Here is an 18,640-nt window from a genome sequence, read left to right on the forward strand (position 1 = left end):
TGCCGCTGTGTAAACACAGCTGTCGGAGCAATAGTGGTGAGCACAGCAGCTCCAAATCACCTGTTTGGCCTTCCTCCCTCCCCTACACCTCGCTGCGAGAGACCAGACGGGGCCACAAGGGACACGTGACGCAATCCCGGGCCAAAGGAGATATCGGTTCAAGGTGCGTCTCACACATGACCCGCTGCTCGCTTACATAAGTCGGCTGAAGTGTGCACGGGAGGAGAGGCAATTAGGACAAACCTGATGGATTTAATGTCCCAGTTTTCGCGTACAAAACCGTGAAGACAGAAAGCAAGCGGGAGGTTTTAATCTCTTAAAAAAAAAATTAAAAAAAAGTTGCAGGATGCCAACAAGGTGCATAAATTGGAACCCAGCAGATTTGGGAATGGTGTCAACGTTGTGGCTGTTGTGCGCATACAAGCCCACTCATCCCAAGTATTTGACGAGTTTCTGCGAGACGGGAAAGTGAAGAGACAGATGGCGGAGTGGAGACGAGAGCCTAAACGGAAAAGGGGGTGGTGGGAATTCTGAGAAACTGACTTTCTTCTCAACCGTCCCGTCCCCCCCAAAAAAAAAAAAAAAAAAAAAAAGACTCCAAAAAGTGCAAATAGTCCGGTCCACGGTTGCTAAGTGCTCGTGTGCACGAAGGACACGGATATCCACTGCTTTGAGCGACCTGCAGCTCAGCAGGTGAGCGTGCCGAGGAAACCCGGACGGCTTCGACGGCCTCTCGTCTCCGTCCTCTCGTCTCCGTCCTCTCGTCTCCGTCCTTTGTCGCTACAAGTGTTGGGTTTCATCGCGTAAATCACCCTCGCCGACGATGACAAAGGGCTGCGGTGGGCTGCGGCGGGCTGCTGTGTGAACTCGCACGGTGGCAGGCCTTTTTCTTGTGGTATGTCGCTGCAGCTCGCACACAGTTCCTGTTGGTATAAAAAAAAACAAAAAAAACGAGGCCACACACTCACACACACACTCACACTCACACACACACACACACACACACACACACACACACACACACACACACACACGCATGATGCGGAGGGAGAGTGTGTGTGAGACGGGACGGGCAGGGGGAGTTTGCAGTTTCACGGTCACTTGCTGCCTAAACCTGCAAGTGTGAAAATAGCTTAAACACACACATGTTGCTCACAAGGATTCCTGCCTGTAATAAGCCTCCTCCGGTATGCGCGGCTCACGCGGCGGTTTCAGGTCTCCGGTGTCCCGTCTGCCGATGGAATCCCTCCCGAACCTCCCGCCTCGTCTGACACTCCTCTGCTGTCAGTGCGGTGAAGTATCGCTCTCCCACTTGTTCCCAGCGGGCAGACGGAAGAATTCCCGGGCCTGCAGACAGCGAACAGGGCGCGCAGAGCCCCGAGCGATGCCGCTCTGGTGTGGCTCGCATAGTTTCCAGAGGGTCAGTCCCTCTATTTGATACCGGCATTAAAAGCTCTGTCAGTTGCTACGTGGAGGGGGTGAACCTCAGCTGGCGGTTTCCAGTTTAAGTCGGTAATAGTTGGTTGCGTGGAGCGTACCGTTGCAGGATGGCGAACATGCACACTTGATAAATGAGTCAAATGGCGCCGGCTCCTCCGCGCCGACCCGGGAAATTCACCTACGGCAGCCCAGAACAGCGTCCAGCATCCCGCCGCCGCCCCCTGGAGCCGGTGGTAATTAAACACGAGCCAGCCGCCGTGCAGGGCAGGATCTCGGTTATTTATTCAGCTGAATCCAGGAAGACCGTTTCGGGCAGCGAGCACTTTATCGGGCTCGAGGGCAGCTATCGGCTCGACTATCAGGAATCAGTCGAGTGTGTAAAGGTCTAACCTCGGCAAAAACGGGCGGCGGGGCGGAGGTGCAGGGCGCAGCGGTCGTCGCGTGCCAAGGAAACGTTCCCCCCTCCACCTCCACCTCCACCTTCACCCATTCCCCACAGCAGCTCAGACAACACCTCAGTGGTTGCTGACCTCAATAAAAGAATAAGATAAAGTCCAAGTTTGTAAAAGACAGAGAAACCCTATCTGGAACAAACACACCCACATCGCTCACAAACACACGGAGAGCGAAGCAGATGGAAACGGACAGCGGCGTCGCAGGTTTCGTGCTGAAACGGTTCGTTGAGTGAGAAGATAATTCATCAACAGCCTTTTTTGGATGAACACTTCATTGTTTGGGTTATTTATCAAGTAAAAACAGTATCTGGTTCCAGCCTGTCGAATGTGAAGATTGTCTCTTTTGTTTTGGTTTTCTGTGATCGTAACTGGATTCGGCGCGCTGATTATGAAGACATGCAATTGGACAGACATCACTTTGTGCTCTGGGAAGCTGTGACCGGCTTTGATTCTCTGCTTTCTGACTCCACGATGAGCCAGTTATCCAAACTGATGAAACGATAGCGGAGACAGTCATTAGTTGGAATTGTGTTTGAGTTTTAATTAGGCTTCCCAGCGGCGTCACGTATGAGCGCTCAGAAAGGCCCGACCTGTTCCCGTCGCACCGCGACGTGCATCGATCCCACAGGATCAGACTGTCAACACCAAGTTCCACCGCGATGTTCGAGAACGACCCGAACTGTGGCTTCGATGGCACCCTGGTTCTCCAACGCAAACAAAACGGATTCACTGCTTCTATCTGTCATATGTAATAATCCACTGATCTTTGTGTGTTGGACAGTATGTTTGACATTTGAAGATGTCACCTCGGGCTCTGGGAAATCACGATAACAATTCTTGCACTGTTTTTTTTTGTGTGGAGATTTTCAGGGCAAAATGAATCAACTATGATTTGATTCACATTAAACAATAATGAAAACAATCTCTAGTTTCTCTTACAAAAAGGCGCCTTCGCACGATTTAGATGGTTCAAAGTTGTGATCTTCTGAGGTTTGCTGACATCACCGCAAATCAGTGAATCTCCGTGGAAATTTAGTTTTCTGTTTTTCAACGCTCTGAAAATATTACATATTAAACGCTGAGGAGCAACATCTGTTTCCAAATAAATGATGTGGTTATTCATGCTGATCTGCAGACTGGTTTTTCCCTCTAAACCTGCTCTTGATTAGGCCGCTGGATTATCGTTGTGTAATTTCTGACACTTAGAAGTGCCACAAAACAAATGCAGCTGATGGGAGTTCGTTAAGCGGAGCGACAGCCGGTGTTTCTCGGTGAAACCGTGGGTTTGAGTGACCCGTCCTCCGAGTTTGGACCAGAAGATCTCTCTCTCTCGGACTGCGAGCGTTTCCGTCCTGCAGCGTCGTTTGGCTGCTCTCACCCGTGAGATCTTGATCTCGCTGGTTGGTTCGCTGAGCCGGCCGATTGAATGTTAAGCCGTGTTTAAGCACTGCTCATCTCTCTCATTAGGCAGTAATTATTGTCTCGAGGGTCAAGCCGCCGGTGGCAAAGTGGAGGCTGACTGCTAACGAAGGCAGAGACGGGTTGAACCTTTTTCTGGTCCGTCTTTTCTACAGGTTTTTTTTTTTGTCTGCTGGAGTGGAGCCAAACCAGATCCGAGTTTGAGCCTCGATGCAGGCTGACGCTGCCACGGGGTATTTCCTCCGCATAAATAGCTCGTGCACATTAACACCCTGTAATTTCATTTAACACAGGCTGGCCAGCTCCGGCTTGTCATGATGCAGCAGTTCGTTGCATCAGTTACAGTCAAACATTATGGAGTCAGAAAGGGGTCCCCGAGCGCTCTGCTGCTGCATGTCTGCTGCTGCATGTCTGCTGCTGCATGTCTGCTGCTGCTGCTGCTGTGCATCGGGGGCGGCCCAGCGCTAGAGCAGCCCGTCAATTAAGTGCTCCAATTTGATCGGCAGCAAAGCCCGGCCGGAGGCAACATAATCCATTTCGTCAATGAGTGCCAATATGTTGAGCATGATGGAGCCGCCGGAGGAAGGGGGGGGGGGCTTTAAATGCGTAGTAACGTTTTATAGTGGGCCGTATTGATCCCTGTCGGCTGATACGAGCCCATTACTGCTGTAGTCGAGGTCAGGGAGTTCATGAGTTGATGTTTGTCAGCCTTACTGTGAATGCATTAGAAACATGGGTAGAAATTAGTGAAAGGATTTCCTCATTAAGTGCAGTGCTGTTCCTCTGGGCCATGCAGGATAAGATGCACCAGTCTATAGATGAAAACCGCCTCTCCAGAACTCGACGGCAAATGTAAAAAAAAAAAAAATCGTCTTCACAGTTGACAGTTTTAGTTTAAAAGATGAGAAGTGAATGTAAACACATAGAACATGTTAAAGGAACCGTCACAGATAGTTGTGAAATTATTTGGAAACAAGCCTTTAAATGAAATAAATGTTGTCTTCCATCTCTGAAACACCCGAAGAATATTTTTCGACGTGATGCTCTGCAGAAACAAAAAGTTTTCAAATCGGGCATCGTACACGCCGATACCGATCTGTGATTGGCCAATATAACAACCGATAAAATTAGTCGGGCCCCAAAACTGGCGTTGGACTGTAATAGTAGAGCATCGTATTGTTCATATTACACTGTCAACTCTTCTCCAAAGAGTCTTACTGGGACAAAATGTTCAGGGACTCCATGCCAGACCAACCGGGAACGTCCAACATGGATGCCAGTTTAGTTGGTTGTTCGGCTGACTCTCACACTGCTTCTTTTGCGTGTCTCGTCAGGGGACGGCAAACCGCCGATGCGTCACCGATAATTTCATGTACTTATGTGTGTGTGTGTGTGTGTGTGTGTGTGTGTGTGTGTGTGTGTGTGTGTGTTTTCTATGTTTTTGTATCTGGCTAACAAAAACCACATGTGGAATTAACCTGAGGCAGATGCTGGCGTTGGGGAAGCATTGTGTCCCCGAGTGTGGGCCCAGATAGAGGAGGGGGGGATTACCGACAGTTGGAGATGGATGAAGGGCGAGGAAGTGGAGGAGTTGAAGAAGAGGGAAACGGGTTCACATGGCAGCCTGAGATTAGACCCAACTGTTTTCATCGCTGGGTGGCTCGCTTCTCTCAAAAAAAAAGTGTGTGCGAGGATAAAAAAGTGCACAGCTGTCTCCTGTCTATCTGCACTGGTAAGCTGGCAGGGCACGTGGTGGTGGGAGGGGGGGGGGTATTTGGATGCACAGTAGCTGAGATGGAGGGTAGAAATTGTGGGGGTTTATCCCTCAGAAGTTTCTGTGCAGTGTTTCGCGGCGTTATGGCGCAGCACGGCGTGTTAGGCCAATGAGGTCAGAAATTTGAAACAGAAACCCAGCGAGAGGCAGCCGCTTCATCGCCAGAGTAGTTTTCCCTGATTTACAGGCTGCATTAGCTAACTAAGAAGGAGTCCTACTATAAATTTGAATCATCTAACTTTCCTTTTCAGCAAATCCAAACAGTTTTTCATAGAAACTTATTACCTAAAGGTTGTTGCTTGATTGTAACTTAAAGGTAGCAAAGACGGTGGAGACACTCGACCCCCCAAAAAAAAAGAGCTTTTAAATTTCAAATCCAAAACTCTTCAATTGAATTGTTCCCGGTGGCACCGTGCCCAAGACCTACTTCCTTATGATTTGTGTGATAACCATAACAATAATCAGCCTGTCACTCCCAGAGAGGAGCTGTCAATGTCCCAGCAGGCATCTGGCCGCCTCGAGGGTAAACACAGCACCCCTTATACCCCCAAAGCTCTCCCACCCATCTCCCTGTTCCCTCGGAGGCAATAAAAAAAGGAGACGCTGCCCCCCCTCCGCCCCCGCCTCAGTGCCACTAACTCAACTTCTATTTAAAATCACAGTTGAGAAAATTGGGTTAGATTGTGGCCTCTTTATGTACGGTCTATGATCTGGAGGGGAGGCAGCGCAAGCACAGCAAATAAATCCCCGTGAATAGACGCCAGTGTTGCCCGAGTAGGTTCTCGAGCCACACTGCAGGTTTCACGTGTGGTCACGGCAGAAAGCGACGTAAAAGAAGTGGCGCGTGAATAAACCAGTGTAACTTGTTTACAGGCTGCTAAAAAGGGAAATACGACGCTCAAATAAATCCCATCACCTCGCGTGAACCCGTTTGACCCCGAACACACGCTCCTTCAAGGGTGTAATCAAGGTCGGCGTTTCTCTGCACGCACGGCCCTTATTCAACCAGCAAGCAGATGCTTCATTACCTCCAGGTGTATTTTGCTTTAATGTGCATCCGGTCTCGGCCCTCAGCTTTATCTCTGGCTGAGGGCCATTCCGTGTGCATGTTTTTCGGAGGGTTCATTATTTTGTGTAGGGGTGGTGCCGCGCTGCACGGAAGCAGACGGCCTGATAACCTTTGTATGAAAAGTGGGCGTGGAAAAAAATGAAATAAAAGTAAGGCCATTTCCGCTGAGCGCCACACTACCGTGAAAGACCCCCCCACACACCCAGGGGAAAGCCAAGGGGCAATCTATAATTCACACGGCTCTGTGTGGGATCAAGCCCAGCTTTCTGTAACCATGAGCAAAGGTCTGCGATGTTTGATAGGCGTAAATCAGCCTGCATCTCTGCTGGATCTGAGCTAAACCTCTGAAAGGTTTTCATTGCTGTTGAGCACCATCGAAGAGTGTGCATAGCCAGAGTGGCCCTGAGCTCAAGTGTGTGTGTGTGTGTGTGTGTGTGTGTGTGTGTGTGTGTGTGTGTGTGTGTGTATATATGTGTGTGTGTGTGTGTGTGCGCGCAGCTGAGGTTTAAGGCTGAACTGTACTCAAAACAAACAGCACACTTGTGCCCTCCTCAAGACACATTAAATGGGCTCTCGAACAGGAAAAGATACCCTTTGAGGAAAATGCTTGACTGCAATCTTACTCGATCTCGAGAAGGAATGTGCCCAAAAAAAAAAAAAATCTATTCTAGAATAAGGTAAGCCTGTAATTAGACGTTTTTAACCCAAGAAACCCTTAAATAAACCCTGTTTTTTTTCCTCCTTACAGATTCTTTTAAAAAGCCCTTTTCCCTTTACTTAATAGCTCTCTGATATCTCTATGCGATCTCCTGCAGTCCCTCATTCCCGTGGTCCCCGCTGAAAAGTCACAAAACCATCTCTTCCTGTTGTAAATCTAAATCGAGGAAGCAAACAAGGGCTTGTTGCACCGAGGTCCTCGCACACAGAGCAGAAAGCAGCACATGAAACAGCCATGCATGGCCTTGAGTGAGTCATCTAATGTAGGGGGGGGAGTGCCGCCACACAGAGCCGCTAAGCCGCAGCCTCACTGGCTTCCAACAAAACATCTATTCTTGGTTTCTTTCAAGTTGCGATGCGGTCATCCAATGTTTTTTTTGGTTTTTTTTGGGGTGGGGGCACAAACTGGAAGAAGACCCAGCGGGTCACTTCATACTTCTCCCTCTTATGCAATCACAAGTTAAAAATATTACAAAAAAATATATATATTTTTTGCGATGATGATCTGGGGAAACGTTTGTCCTAACGGAAGCTCAGTTAATATGGCGTTCGCTGTGCACGTTGAGGCTTCTTGTCTACATATGGTTGTCATTGTAGGATCTGCAGTAGGGGCACGGGAGAAGGAAGCATGCACACACCAGCGTACATTTGCATGTACATTCGGCTGATTAACCCGATTGGGCCAAAATCTTAACTCGGAGATTGCCACAACCGTTGTGTGACTATGACTTTTAACCCAGTTAGGTGTAAAAACAAAAAAATCACTTGTCCTATCAATATTTCAATAAGCCAGATGTGGTTGGCTCATAAAGCAGGTGCTCAAGTTCAGCATTAATGCACAAAGAACATCCTGTTCCCATGAAAGGAGCGGGCAAAGCCTCCTTGTAGAGGTTTGTCTCCTCAGTCTTGTCCTGAAGCTGGTTTATTTTGGTGTTCGAGATAGTGATCGTGCTCAGACAAATCCAACCTGGCAATATGACAGTGAGAAAACAGGTAATGTGGTACATGAGATGAATGTTTAAGGAACTTTCTTTTTGGGTGGTTCCACTATTAGAGGTTAACAATCCACCCTAAACTTGAGTCACAATGTTTTTCAGAAGGATCCGTTTTAGTAAACAGATGTGAAGTCCTTTGTGGGTTGAAGTGAATGAGCTTCGAGGTAAATATGATATATATTCACAGCCAGTGTCCCCAGCTGCTGACAATGAGTTTCACAGCGAGGCACTTTCCTGGGACAACAGGCACATTTCCTGCTTCAGATCTGTGAACAATGCGGCAACTTAAAACACCAAACAGGCAGGCAAATATGAAGTGGTTAAATAAGTCCCCTGCCTTTGTTTGGCCCCGACTAGCCCAGGATCAAATCTCCCCAAGACCATTCTCCCCTCTCGAGTACAAAACACTTAACACAAAGGGTGAATGGACTGCCTGTACTGCTGCTTAAAGACACTGCGATTTATGAGTTTACAAAGCCAGTTTATTGTCAGAAAATGGCTCTTGGAGCTTTTCAAGTGTGTGTGTGTGCCCTCAGGTTTCTTTGCCATCAGTTGGTATTTGTTTGGTTTTTGGAGAAGATTCACTTGTCAAGCATTTTCCGAGTTGGTACACTGAAGTTTTGCCACAACTGTTGTTTTTCTTTACTCGTCATCATTCTGCAAGCTGCGCTTCACTTGTCAACAGTTTTTCCACACTGCTGGCGTGTGTGTGTGTGTGTGTGTGTGTGTGTGTGTGTGTGTGTGTGTGTGTGTGTGTGTGTGTGTGTGTTCTGTCCTGCGGCTGACGAGTGAGACCCCAGGTGTATTGGAGCCTGTAGGTAGACGGAGCCAGTCTCACAAGCTGGTGCATGCCAGGCTTGAACTCAGATCCGGTCTAAAATGTAATGAAAAGCTCATATCAGCACATCTTGCACAATAAAGGCTCCTTTCCTTTCATTCGCAGGTAAATAGTGGTGGTTTCACCTGGTGTTTCCTTTGTTCTCAGGTGCATGAAGGTCATGTCAGTGCTTTGTTGCAGCAGTTTAAGAAACCGTGTTCTTCATTAATCTTTCTCCACAACACTTTAATTGGTGCTTTTTTTTTTTTTCTTTTCTCCATCCAGTCATAAACTCCTCCTTTAACCTCCTTCTGTCTCTGTTTTGTCTCTGAAGGTAAGAATCCCACTGAAAGCGGGGCTGCAGGGGATTATGGAGTGCCAAATCCTGGACCTGCATTCAAAGAGGTGTGGCAGGTGAAGGTGTGGCCCAAAGGCCTGGGTCAGGCGAAGAACTTGGTTGGCATCTACCGCCTTTGCCTGACTGACAAGACGGTCAACTTCGTGAAGCTTAACTCCGATGCTGCTGCTGTGGTGCTGCAGCTGATGAACGTGAGACGCTGCGGCCACTCGGAAAACTTCTTTTTCGTCGAGGTGGGACGCTCCGCCGTAACAGGCCCGGGCGAGTTCTGGATGCAGGTGAGCCTGTAATCTGTAGTTTCATTTATGTTGACAGTTTCTTTCACCCTGCAATCCTCCCTATGTACGTGAAGAGCCAGTAATCAACAGAGTGCAAGAAATGGCAAAGTTAAGGTTCATGTGACCCTACATTATGGTCTCAGGTTTTGGAAATGCTTTTAAAGTAATCCCTGAAGGCAGCCGTAAATGAAGAAAATTCTTTTGACGTCAACTTGGAATTTAGGTGACCAAAAAGTATTCGGTTAAATTTCTCACTCACTCTCTGCTGCAATTATGGTTTGAGTTGATTATTTGAAAAGGCTTTCGTGTCACGTCCCGTAGGTGGAGGATTCTGTGGTGGCCCAGAACATGCATGAGACTCTGCTAGAGGCCATGAAGGCACTGAGCGAGGAGTTCCGTCAACGCAGCAAGTCTCAGTCAAACTCCGGTCCTGGAGGAGGCGCTACTGCTTCCAACCCCATCAGTGTTCCCTCACGCCGCCATCACTCGAACCCTCCCCCCAGTCAGGTCGGCTTCACCCGCCGGCCGCGAACCGAGCCTCCCGGAGGGGTTAACAACGGAGCGGCGGTCACCAGTGCCAACGCTTCTCCCACCCCGCGACATAGCTTCCCGAGGTCTCGCACTGCCAGTGATGGCGGGAAAGGGGAGGACGGGATGGCGGGGACGACACCGCTCCATGGCGTGAACTCTAGCCCTTCCACCAACGGCTCTTGCTCCACCACCCCAATCCTCAGAACAAAGTCCGCCCGTTCAGCCCCAACCACGACTGCTAAAACTCCTCTCGGGTTGATGCGCTCCATCTCCACCCCGGCACCATCCCCAGCCCCAAGTCTCTCATCTAGCTCTGGGCATGGCTCCGAGTTTGGAGGCGTAACATCCTCTACTGGTGCTGGTCAGGGGTCTGGTGCCTACAGTCGTGTCCCCTCTCATCGTGCGTCTGTCTCAGGCTCACCCAGTGACTACGGCTCCTCAGACGAGTATGGTTCTAGTCCTGGGGAGCACACGCTCCTCCCGTCCCCGGGCTTCCCCGGAAGCTCTGTTGGTAGCGCCGACAGTCAGTCCATTGGCGAGGATAGCGCCAACTACATCCTCATGGGACAACGTGGTGGCGGCGGCGGCAACAGTAATCAGGGGAGTTCGGCGTCCAGCTCCCTGCCTGCACCAGGAACACCGGCCTGTGGTGCTCAACCCCAGACCAGGAGAGTGCTGCGCCGCTCCTCCAGCCGTGAATGTGAAGCTGAGCGTCGGCTGCTGAGCAAGCGGGCCTCCCTACCTCCTATGGCCTTGGAAAGGCTGGCCCCACGTCAGCGCAGAGCTGAGGAGCCGGCGGACGAAGACTCGGCCGATTATGCCATCATGTCGAGGAGCACCAGCCGAGAGTCTTTTACTTCCACCTGCTCTTCTACGCAGAGGGAATCTAGCATGGGTGCTGGGTCAGCAGGGAGAGGAGGTGGTGGAGGAGGAGGAGGAGGAGGAGGTTACTTGGACGTGGCAGGGGAGTTCAAAACTGAAGGGGGTGGTGCAGCAAGTGGTGGTGTCGATATAGGTGTGGACAATGGCTACATGTCAATGCTGCCTGGAGTCACACAGCCTCCAGTATCCCTGTCTCAGTCCTTGGCCGTCTCCGTCCCCGACTTAGATTCCAAACCTGCTGACGATTACATGGCCATGACTCCGAACAACAGCGTGTCTCCTCCACAGCAGATCCGACCTCCGCCAGCTTCTGATGGCTATATGATAATGTCCCCCAACAGCAGCTGCTCCCCTGACCAGCGTGGAGGTCTTTCCGGAGGGGCTTGGGTGGGCAGTGGCAGCGCGGACAGCAGGGCAGGCAGCGACTACATGAACATGTCTCCAATTAGCACTCGCTCTGTAAATGGCAGCCCTCCACCTCCTGAGTACACCTGCCATTTGGAGACCAGTTCACAACAACAAGCCCCCAAGATGGTATATTCTTACTATTCCCTTCCCCGGTCATACAAACATAACCCCTCTGCCGGACACTTTGACGACGGGCCCGGACGGGGCAGACGGCCCAATGGGAGTAGTAGTAGGGGAATGGGTGGAGGTAGAACCTTAGGGGGGCGTCAGGAGACACAGGCAGCAGGCAATTCGGTGGTCGGACGCCACCTGTCACTCTCCTCTTCCTCATACTCCTCCAGCTCAGCCAGCAGCGAGAGCCTCGGGGAGAGCGAGGACCGGACTTCTCAGGCATTGAGTAACACGACTGGGGGAGCTCAGTCCAAAGATGCCAGTAAGCTCCAGCAGAGATGGGGCTCTGGCGGGTTGTCCAAGCAGGGCAGCCATACTAGAAGCAGACCGGTGAGCCTGTTTGTTGATGTGTCCAAGGCTAACACCCTTCCCAGGGTCCGTGAGAACCCTCTGCCCCCAGAACCTAAGAGCCCAGGGGAGTATGTAAGCATAGAGTTCAAGGGGGAGAAGTGTAACCTGGCTGGGGCTGGGGGAGGGCGCGGAAGGGGTCTTCGGCATGGCTTATCACTGCCTCATGGCTCCAGCAGCCAGCATCCTCAACACAGGCCAACTTCTTGCTTAGGGAACTTTATACCGCTCTCCCGTAGCCCCTCTGCCCCCATCTCTCCCCCAGCGGCCTCTGAGTATGTCAACATGGACCTGGGTCCTTCTCCGTCCCCCTCACCCTTCTCCCTCACCCCACTAGTTTTCCCCTCTTTCCTCACGCCTCCCACGCCTCCCACGCCTCCATCCCTTGCTCATGCCCCTGAAGCCTGTAACGAGGCTACTGCTGGCCCTCGTGAAGAGGGGGCTGAAGTTGCTGAGGCTCCGCTACGGAAAAGCAGAGAAAGCGTTCCATCAGTGAGCGAGTCCGAGTCCCCTACAACCTGCGGAGACTACACAGAGATGGTTTTCGGCTTGAATAACAATACTGTCCCTCGGCAATCACCCAGTGTCTCCCCCAAAGTCCCATCTCCCACCAGGACTGATCCTCCTGTTCCAGTGCTGTCACGAGGTCTAGACTTCCCCCTCGCCAAATCAGGGCCTAACCCAGACCAGGGGGCCAAAGTTATTCGGGCCGACCCCCAAGGACGCAGACGGCACTGCTCAGAAACCTTCATTGCCGCGCCCTCCCTCCCCACCTCTACCTGTACTTCTTCTTCCACTGCCTCCCTCTTTCCAGAACACACCCAAGCCGTGGCCCGCCGGCTGGGCTTTGAGAGCATGCTGTGGGGGAATGGTGCTGTGACTGACTCCCCCAGTCAGTTCCCCCTCCCTGGACAGCCGTCGCTTCCCACGAACACTCAGACTTCGTCCACAGAGCAAGGCCTTAACTACATAGACTTGGACTTGGCCAACAAAGAGAGCCCCCATCTGGGCCTGGATGGAGCTTCGGGGAGCCAGGCCCCATCTCGCCTCTTCTCTGGGCTCGGTGCCGGATCCGTGGTCGGGGGAGTGGGCGCAGCAGTCGGCAACAACAACAGCTCGAGCCTCAACACGTACGCCAGCATCGACTTCTACAAATCAGAGGAGCTGCGGACACATCAAAATGGAACCAAGGAGGGAACAGGTAAGGGTTGACTTCCTTTCTTTTGTTCAACCTTTGCCGTCTCCCTTTCTCTTCTTAATGTACATGTTTTCTGTCTCATGGTTCAGAAGGAAAGTTAATATGCTTTCATCATAATCCAATGGAGCACAGCCTCCCTTTCCATCTACGCCTGTAATCAAACTTTACCAGGCGCCAGATTAAAATGTTTTGATTTGTATGAGTGTCCACATAATCCACAATATGAGCTATCGACCGGCTGCTATGACAATTCATAATCTGATTTCCTTGTCTGGGGGTTCGGTCTACGCACTCTCTTCACCTGATGTGATTATGTCAGGTGTTAAAGGCCAGACGGCCCATTTGAATATCAATGAATATCAATATCCTGGAAACGAGTATTGATGCTTGGGAGGCTTTTTGAATCTTGTGTAAGCGTTCTCGGTGCTACGGAGCCACCTCAGCTCAGCGCTTCCTTTTCGGTGTTTCACTACAGATCCACGAGACGTTTGTTGTATGTGACAAGCGTCGGACTCCTTCTGCTCCGGTTGAGCCGTTAGTTTTTTTTCATAGAGGAGGGCTGTCACGAACATCTCATAGCAGTGTTGCTACATGTCGCAAAAGGAACCATCCAGACGTGCCACTGAAGCGTTCCTCTCCAAGTTCAATACATTTGAACCCTGATCCAGTTTTCCGTTGACCTGTCAACTTAAAAAAATAAACTTTTTATGAATCAGATTTTATGTTACTATGAGTTTCTAGAACCCCTAAAATTTTATAAAGGAAAATATGAAAGCAGTCACATGGCAGGTTTGTAGATTTGGCTGTAAAAGTATTGTTTTCTATGATTTGTGCTCGAGTTGATCCAAACTGAAAGCTCTGGGTTTTTAGCCTGTTATAGAGTTTAAAAAACTGTTTTATGAAAATAATTTTTCCTGTATTGGCATGCGCTTAATAAGACTGTGTACGGCTCCAAAGACGCCGTTTCATTTGATATATCTACAGTTGTGCCGTAACTGCAGCGCTGTCAATCTTTTTATTTATTTTTTTTTTGGTTGAGGAGTGAGGTCAGTCAGGTCGGATGATGGATTTTCATTGTATTTACATTTTTTCCTACTGTGTGCAGTCATTTTCTAGCTGTGGGGGGACCACCACAGCTAAACAATGCCTCAAGTAACTCACTGTGAGACGTTCCCTCATAGAAAAACATTCTCTTTGAACCACTGTCTGCACTAAATTGGCCTGTAAGAAATAGACGCCTGCAGTTTAAGCAGATAGAGCAGCATTTAAATGGAGATGTGGATTTATATGCATCAGTAAAACACTCAGTAGTCTTGCTTAACCCTTCCACAGTGGGGCTCTTGTGATGAATGCATCCTGCCAGGCCTTGTTGTTTATGTAGCCCCGCTAGCTTCCACATGATTTAGGTTGTGTTGGACTTAAACCTCTCGGGTTTTTGTGGTAAAAATTACATAGTTCGACTCCCACAGTTGGATTTAATGAAGAATTTAAGGCATTAGCGAGAAGTCATCATGGGATCTTGCGGTCTGGTGCAGCACGGCGGAGCTCGGCGTTCGGTTTTTCACAGATCCCTCAACTGGAAATGGACGAGCGGCCCCCCTCCATCCATACGTCTCCGTGTTGGTTTTATTGGGAAAACGGAGGCCGACACGGTGGAAGCGGTGGGCGTTTTGGGTGTATTCAAAATAGTAACGCTAGCAGGCGGCCACAGTGGGACCATATGGGCTCTGGCTGCTGAGGACGTCAGCGGGGCAGCGTGGGGGAGAATGTTACACATTGGCTGTGAATGTTGAGATGGGGCCAGTGTTTCACTCACACAGCTCTCAAATGCCTCTGTACAGTGTTCCCCCCTCCTTTCATCCCTCCAATTCAGCCTCCCCCTCTTTCCTCCTCCAATAAATGATCCTTTTGTTCAAGTGTTTTTGCCGCGCTGGGCTGGCGGGCCTCAGCAGGGCCGAGCCTCAAGACTACCGGACTCTCCTGAAACTTTTTTTTTTTTTGCTTTTGCCCTCTATAATTTACAGCTTTTCTGTCTTTTTTGATCTTTTTTTTTTTTTTTTCTTATTTTCCTCTTTGCTGTCTTTGTTCTTCTATCGGACCACTTGTCCTTATTCGTCACAGTGTGTCCTCGTCCGACATCTAGGCTGATAGATTTTTGAAATTCTTTCCCTCCCTTCTGTTCACTATTGTTCCACTTTTTTTTTTTTTTTTTTTTTCATGAAAACCCTCTCTTGTCTTTTATGCCTTTCGTCCTCCTCCCCTTTCACACTGTGCTTTCAGCCCGTCCTCTAAACGCTTGCAGAGACGCTCGAAAACAGATTTTTGTCTCCAGCTGAGACGACATGTCTTTACAGTTAGAGTAAGATGGTACACAACAACCAATCTCTCTGCAGTTGAGAAACGATTAATTATCTTGTCCGTGTGGTTCCTGTGTGGTTTTTTTTAAAGATCTGCTGTAATTACAGAGATTTTTATTTTTTTCCCCCTTCAACAGGCAACAGCTTGTATAGGAAAAGACTGTGTATGTCTCAGGGGTGCGTTCTTTTGGCACCGTGGGCCAAAGGCTAAAATTGAACATCAGTAGTGGGACGTGTGCCAGAAACAATCCTATTGGACGGCGGTTATGTAATATGTAGTGAGTAAAAATAACCTCACATGATTTCAATAATGAGGAAAGGCAGGGCCGGCTGTTTCCCTCCAAATCTTGAAAAATCTAATAAAAAAAATTTGTCGCTGCTGCTTTGTCTGAGCGGCAAGTTCAGCCAAAGTGTTTGAGACGGCGGCTGTGATATCTATATTTTACGCAGCTGTGTGTGTGTGTGTGTGTTTTCCCACCTAATGGAGGAGTGTTGTGGCTCTCAGCAGAACAGATTGAAACTTTAGTTTATGATACAGAGAGGATTTTTTTTTTTTCAGGACAAACTGTTAATTTAAATTAAATCAGCCACCACTCCCACAACTTCCTCCAGGGAAACCATGTGAGAGAGTTTTATTATCTGCGCTTCCAGCTGTCCCTCACCAGCCAATTATTTTATTTCTCTACCATCTGGAGGGGGGATCTTTATTCCAGTCTCAAAATAACTTGTAGCCCTCATAATTCCTTCCCAGGGAAAAATCACTTCCCCCATAAGGATGAAGTTTCTTGCAGGAAGAGCCTGCAAACAAATATAGTGTCGAATTTAGCCTGAATAACCCAGTAAATCAGTCAGGAATACAAAGACTGAGATTTACCTGCTATAGATATTCTTCTCATATTCAAATCAAATTCAACATGAACGTTGTTGTTGACAGATAATCCGGGTGAAGCGGTTTACATTTGTTTACTGTTGCCTAATTGGGCCAAACTCATGCATAACTGACCAATTGGATCAGTTTCCACAGGACGTGTGTGAACACCGCCTTGGTCTCAGTATTTTCAAATATTCGCGGGATCTTTTTTTTTTTTCTCCAGTTTTCAGTCACTTTTCAAATTGTTACACTGATACATTTTTTTATGGATTTTTTTTTTTTTGCTTGCCATTTGTAAAGTTGTGAGGACTTTAGTCTGTTGTCTTTAACCCTTAATAAGTAATCATAACTGTAAAAATGTATGAATTGTAAATGATCCTAAACAGAAATGGAGTTTAATTTAAGACTAAAAGTACTGAGATGGCAACCGAAACAAGTCAAAAGCAGCATAAATGTGAATTTTAGTTGGAGTAGCATGTCCATAGTTGTATTGGTGACTTTGCTGCGTCTCTCAGGCCAGCTGGCAGCTGGTTGGTTTGTTTTCTTTTCCTTAAAGTCGCCATGAATAAGCAAACGTGCTTAAAGCCCTTTTTTTTTTTCTTCTTCTTCCTTCGGTTATAGTTTCTTTCAGTTGTGATAAAACTGTATTCACCAAAGTAACTGCTAAGACCAGCCACACGGTCACATTGTTTTGTATAAACTGCTTTTGCTTGGAAGTTTGGCTTGATGATTTTACTCTTAACCTTTTTTCTTACATGAATAATTTGTGGGTTTGTTTATCGCCCTTTTGTCGCTGTTGCGTCTAATTGCCTCTTTTCTGTGTTTGACCTTCACTGTGCTGAATGTGTGGAGTTCGGCTGGAAAGTTTTTCTGTGCTCATCTAAGACACGATTTGTTTATTTAATCAGAGCTACTTTTTTTTAGCCAATTAGTGGTTTGGTATGCAACTGAGCAACATGTGATGTCATATACTCTGAATTTTTTAAATGAGACTGAATCAAAACATTACACCAGCTGATTTAATATTTTTAAAAACGCATCCGACACTAATTATTATTCAGAGCCGTGCCTTGTTATGTCTTAAAAGTTGTCTGGAGGGAATCTGGGTTGTTTTCCCTATTGTCCTGTCTGACTTTACTTTTAGGATGTGGTTGCATGTTTAGATCACAGCAACTTAACACGCCGTGTCTTTATAACCAATAAATTACAGTCGAAACTATGTAAAAATGTTAAAATAAACCTAAATTATAGTATAAATTAATCATTCAATCAGGCATTAACCACTTTACAGCAGCTGAAGACGGTTCTGCAACAAACAACACGTACTTTCAGCCCTCCACACGAAACCCAGTTTTTCTGTGTCCGACGGGCTTGTCATGCTGGCTGTGTAATCCAAGCCAACACTAGGTTAGACTGACAGCACTAGTAGCATTTTGTAAAGCATGACCCCGAAGAGGGTGAGGCTCAGGGCACAGCGTGTATACATATGTATATATATATATATATATATATGTGTGTGTGTGTGTGTGTGTGTGTGTGTGTATGGGACTTGTTTATCTGTTGTGATTTTTGCTTAATGCTGGAGGCACATCGAGCTCCTCCTCAGCTCACATTCATGCAGAGTGTAAATGCACACAGATGTGGAGCCCAAACAGCAGGAACGAACATGTGGAGGCTGAACCCAGCGCCGATATGCGACTTTGCGACTCCTGCATCTCTTTGCCAGTTAATCAAACCGCTACTAAGAATTCGAATGCCGTTTGGTTATTTTCAGCAGCCTCGTTTTCTATTAAATTAGCATTTATTCATTTAGTCTGACCCCTTTTGAAATCAAAGACGCCCAAGCTAAAAGACCAAAAGCAAGCATTTAGTCACAGCAATTTCCTAATGCCGGATTTTAACGACTAATTAGCCTCCCAGATTTCCCCCCTTTTGGTATTCGACTGTTGTATAATGGACCGTATGGATATGAACAAACAGTAGGAGGAGGGAGCTGCACCCGTACATTTCATGATTACATAATCCATATTAAGATGGAAATGAGCTTGAATTATTCCGCACCGCACTCGACGTTCCTTCATTAGCCAAATTAGGCTAATTAGACTAATTGGGCTAATTAGGTACACCCATCCACGGCGGGAAGATGCCGAAAACAGCAGCACGAGGACATCGGAGAGACCTGAACCCGCTTCCTCTCCCGTCTGAGTAAACAAAGGCCATGTTTCTGTGTTTATTTAATATTATTCCTGACTTCTGTGTTTAGATTTCTCCGGATAATATCACAAACCTTCCCGAGGACCTTTTTTTTATTTTTGAAGTCCGGTTTTGTTTGGGTGGTCCGTTCGGGGAGTCGCCGAACTCACACCGCACGTAGCAACAACTCCACTCTGTTTGGGTTTTGGTGAAGGTTGTGTATGTGTGAAGGCTGAGCCGTGTTATTTTTTTTATTTTTTTTTGTCCTCCACTGACTTCAAACCGAGCTACGAGGTCATCCGTGCGCGCCGCCACGGCAACAGTAGCAGCAGCAGCAGCAGCAGCAGCATCAGCATCGT

General features: G+C 48.1%; 1 protein-coding gene across 1 annotated transcript in view; it reads left to right on the forward strand.

Moving 5' to 3' along the window:
• Window positions 1–18,640, forward strand: part of LOC138210572 (insulin receptor substrate 1-B) — a 40,370-nt gene that overhangs the window by 1,865 nt on the left and 19,865 nt on the right. Inside the window, exons 2-3 of the mRNA XM_069169800.1 lie at window positions 9,021–9,322; window positions 9,644–12,863. Of these exons, the coding sequence (XP_069025901.1) occupies window positions 9,021–9,322; window positions 9,644–12,863 (3,522 nt within the window). The remainder of the gene's footprint in view (window positions 1–9,020; window positions 9,323–9,643; window positions 12,864–18,640) is intronic.

This window comes from Embiotoca jacksoni, unplaced genomic scaffold, assembly GCF_022577435.1.
Source record: "Embiotoca jacksoni isolate LCO1_2020_lvr unplaced genomic scaffold, fEmbJac1.0.p SCAF_47, whole genome shotgun sequence".
Lineage (NCBI taxonomy): Eukaryota > Metazoa > Chordata > Actinopteri > Embiotocidae > Embiotoca > Embiotoca jacksoni.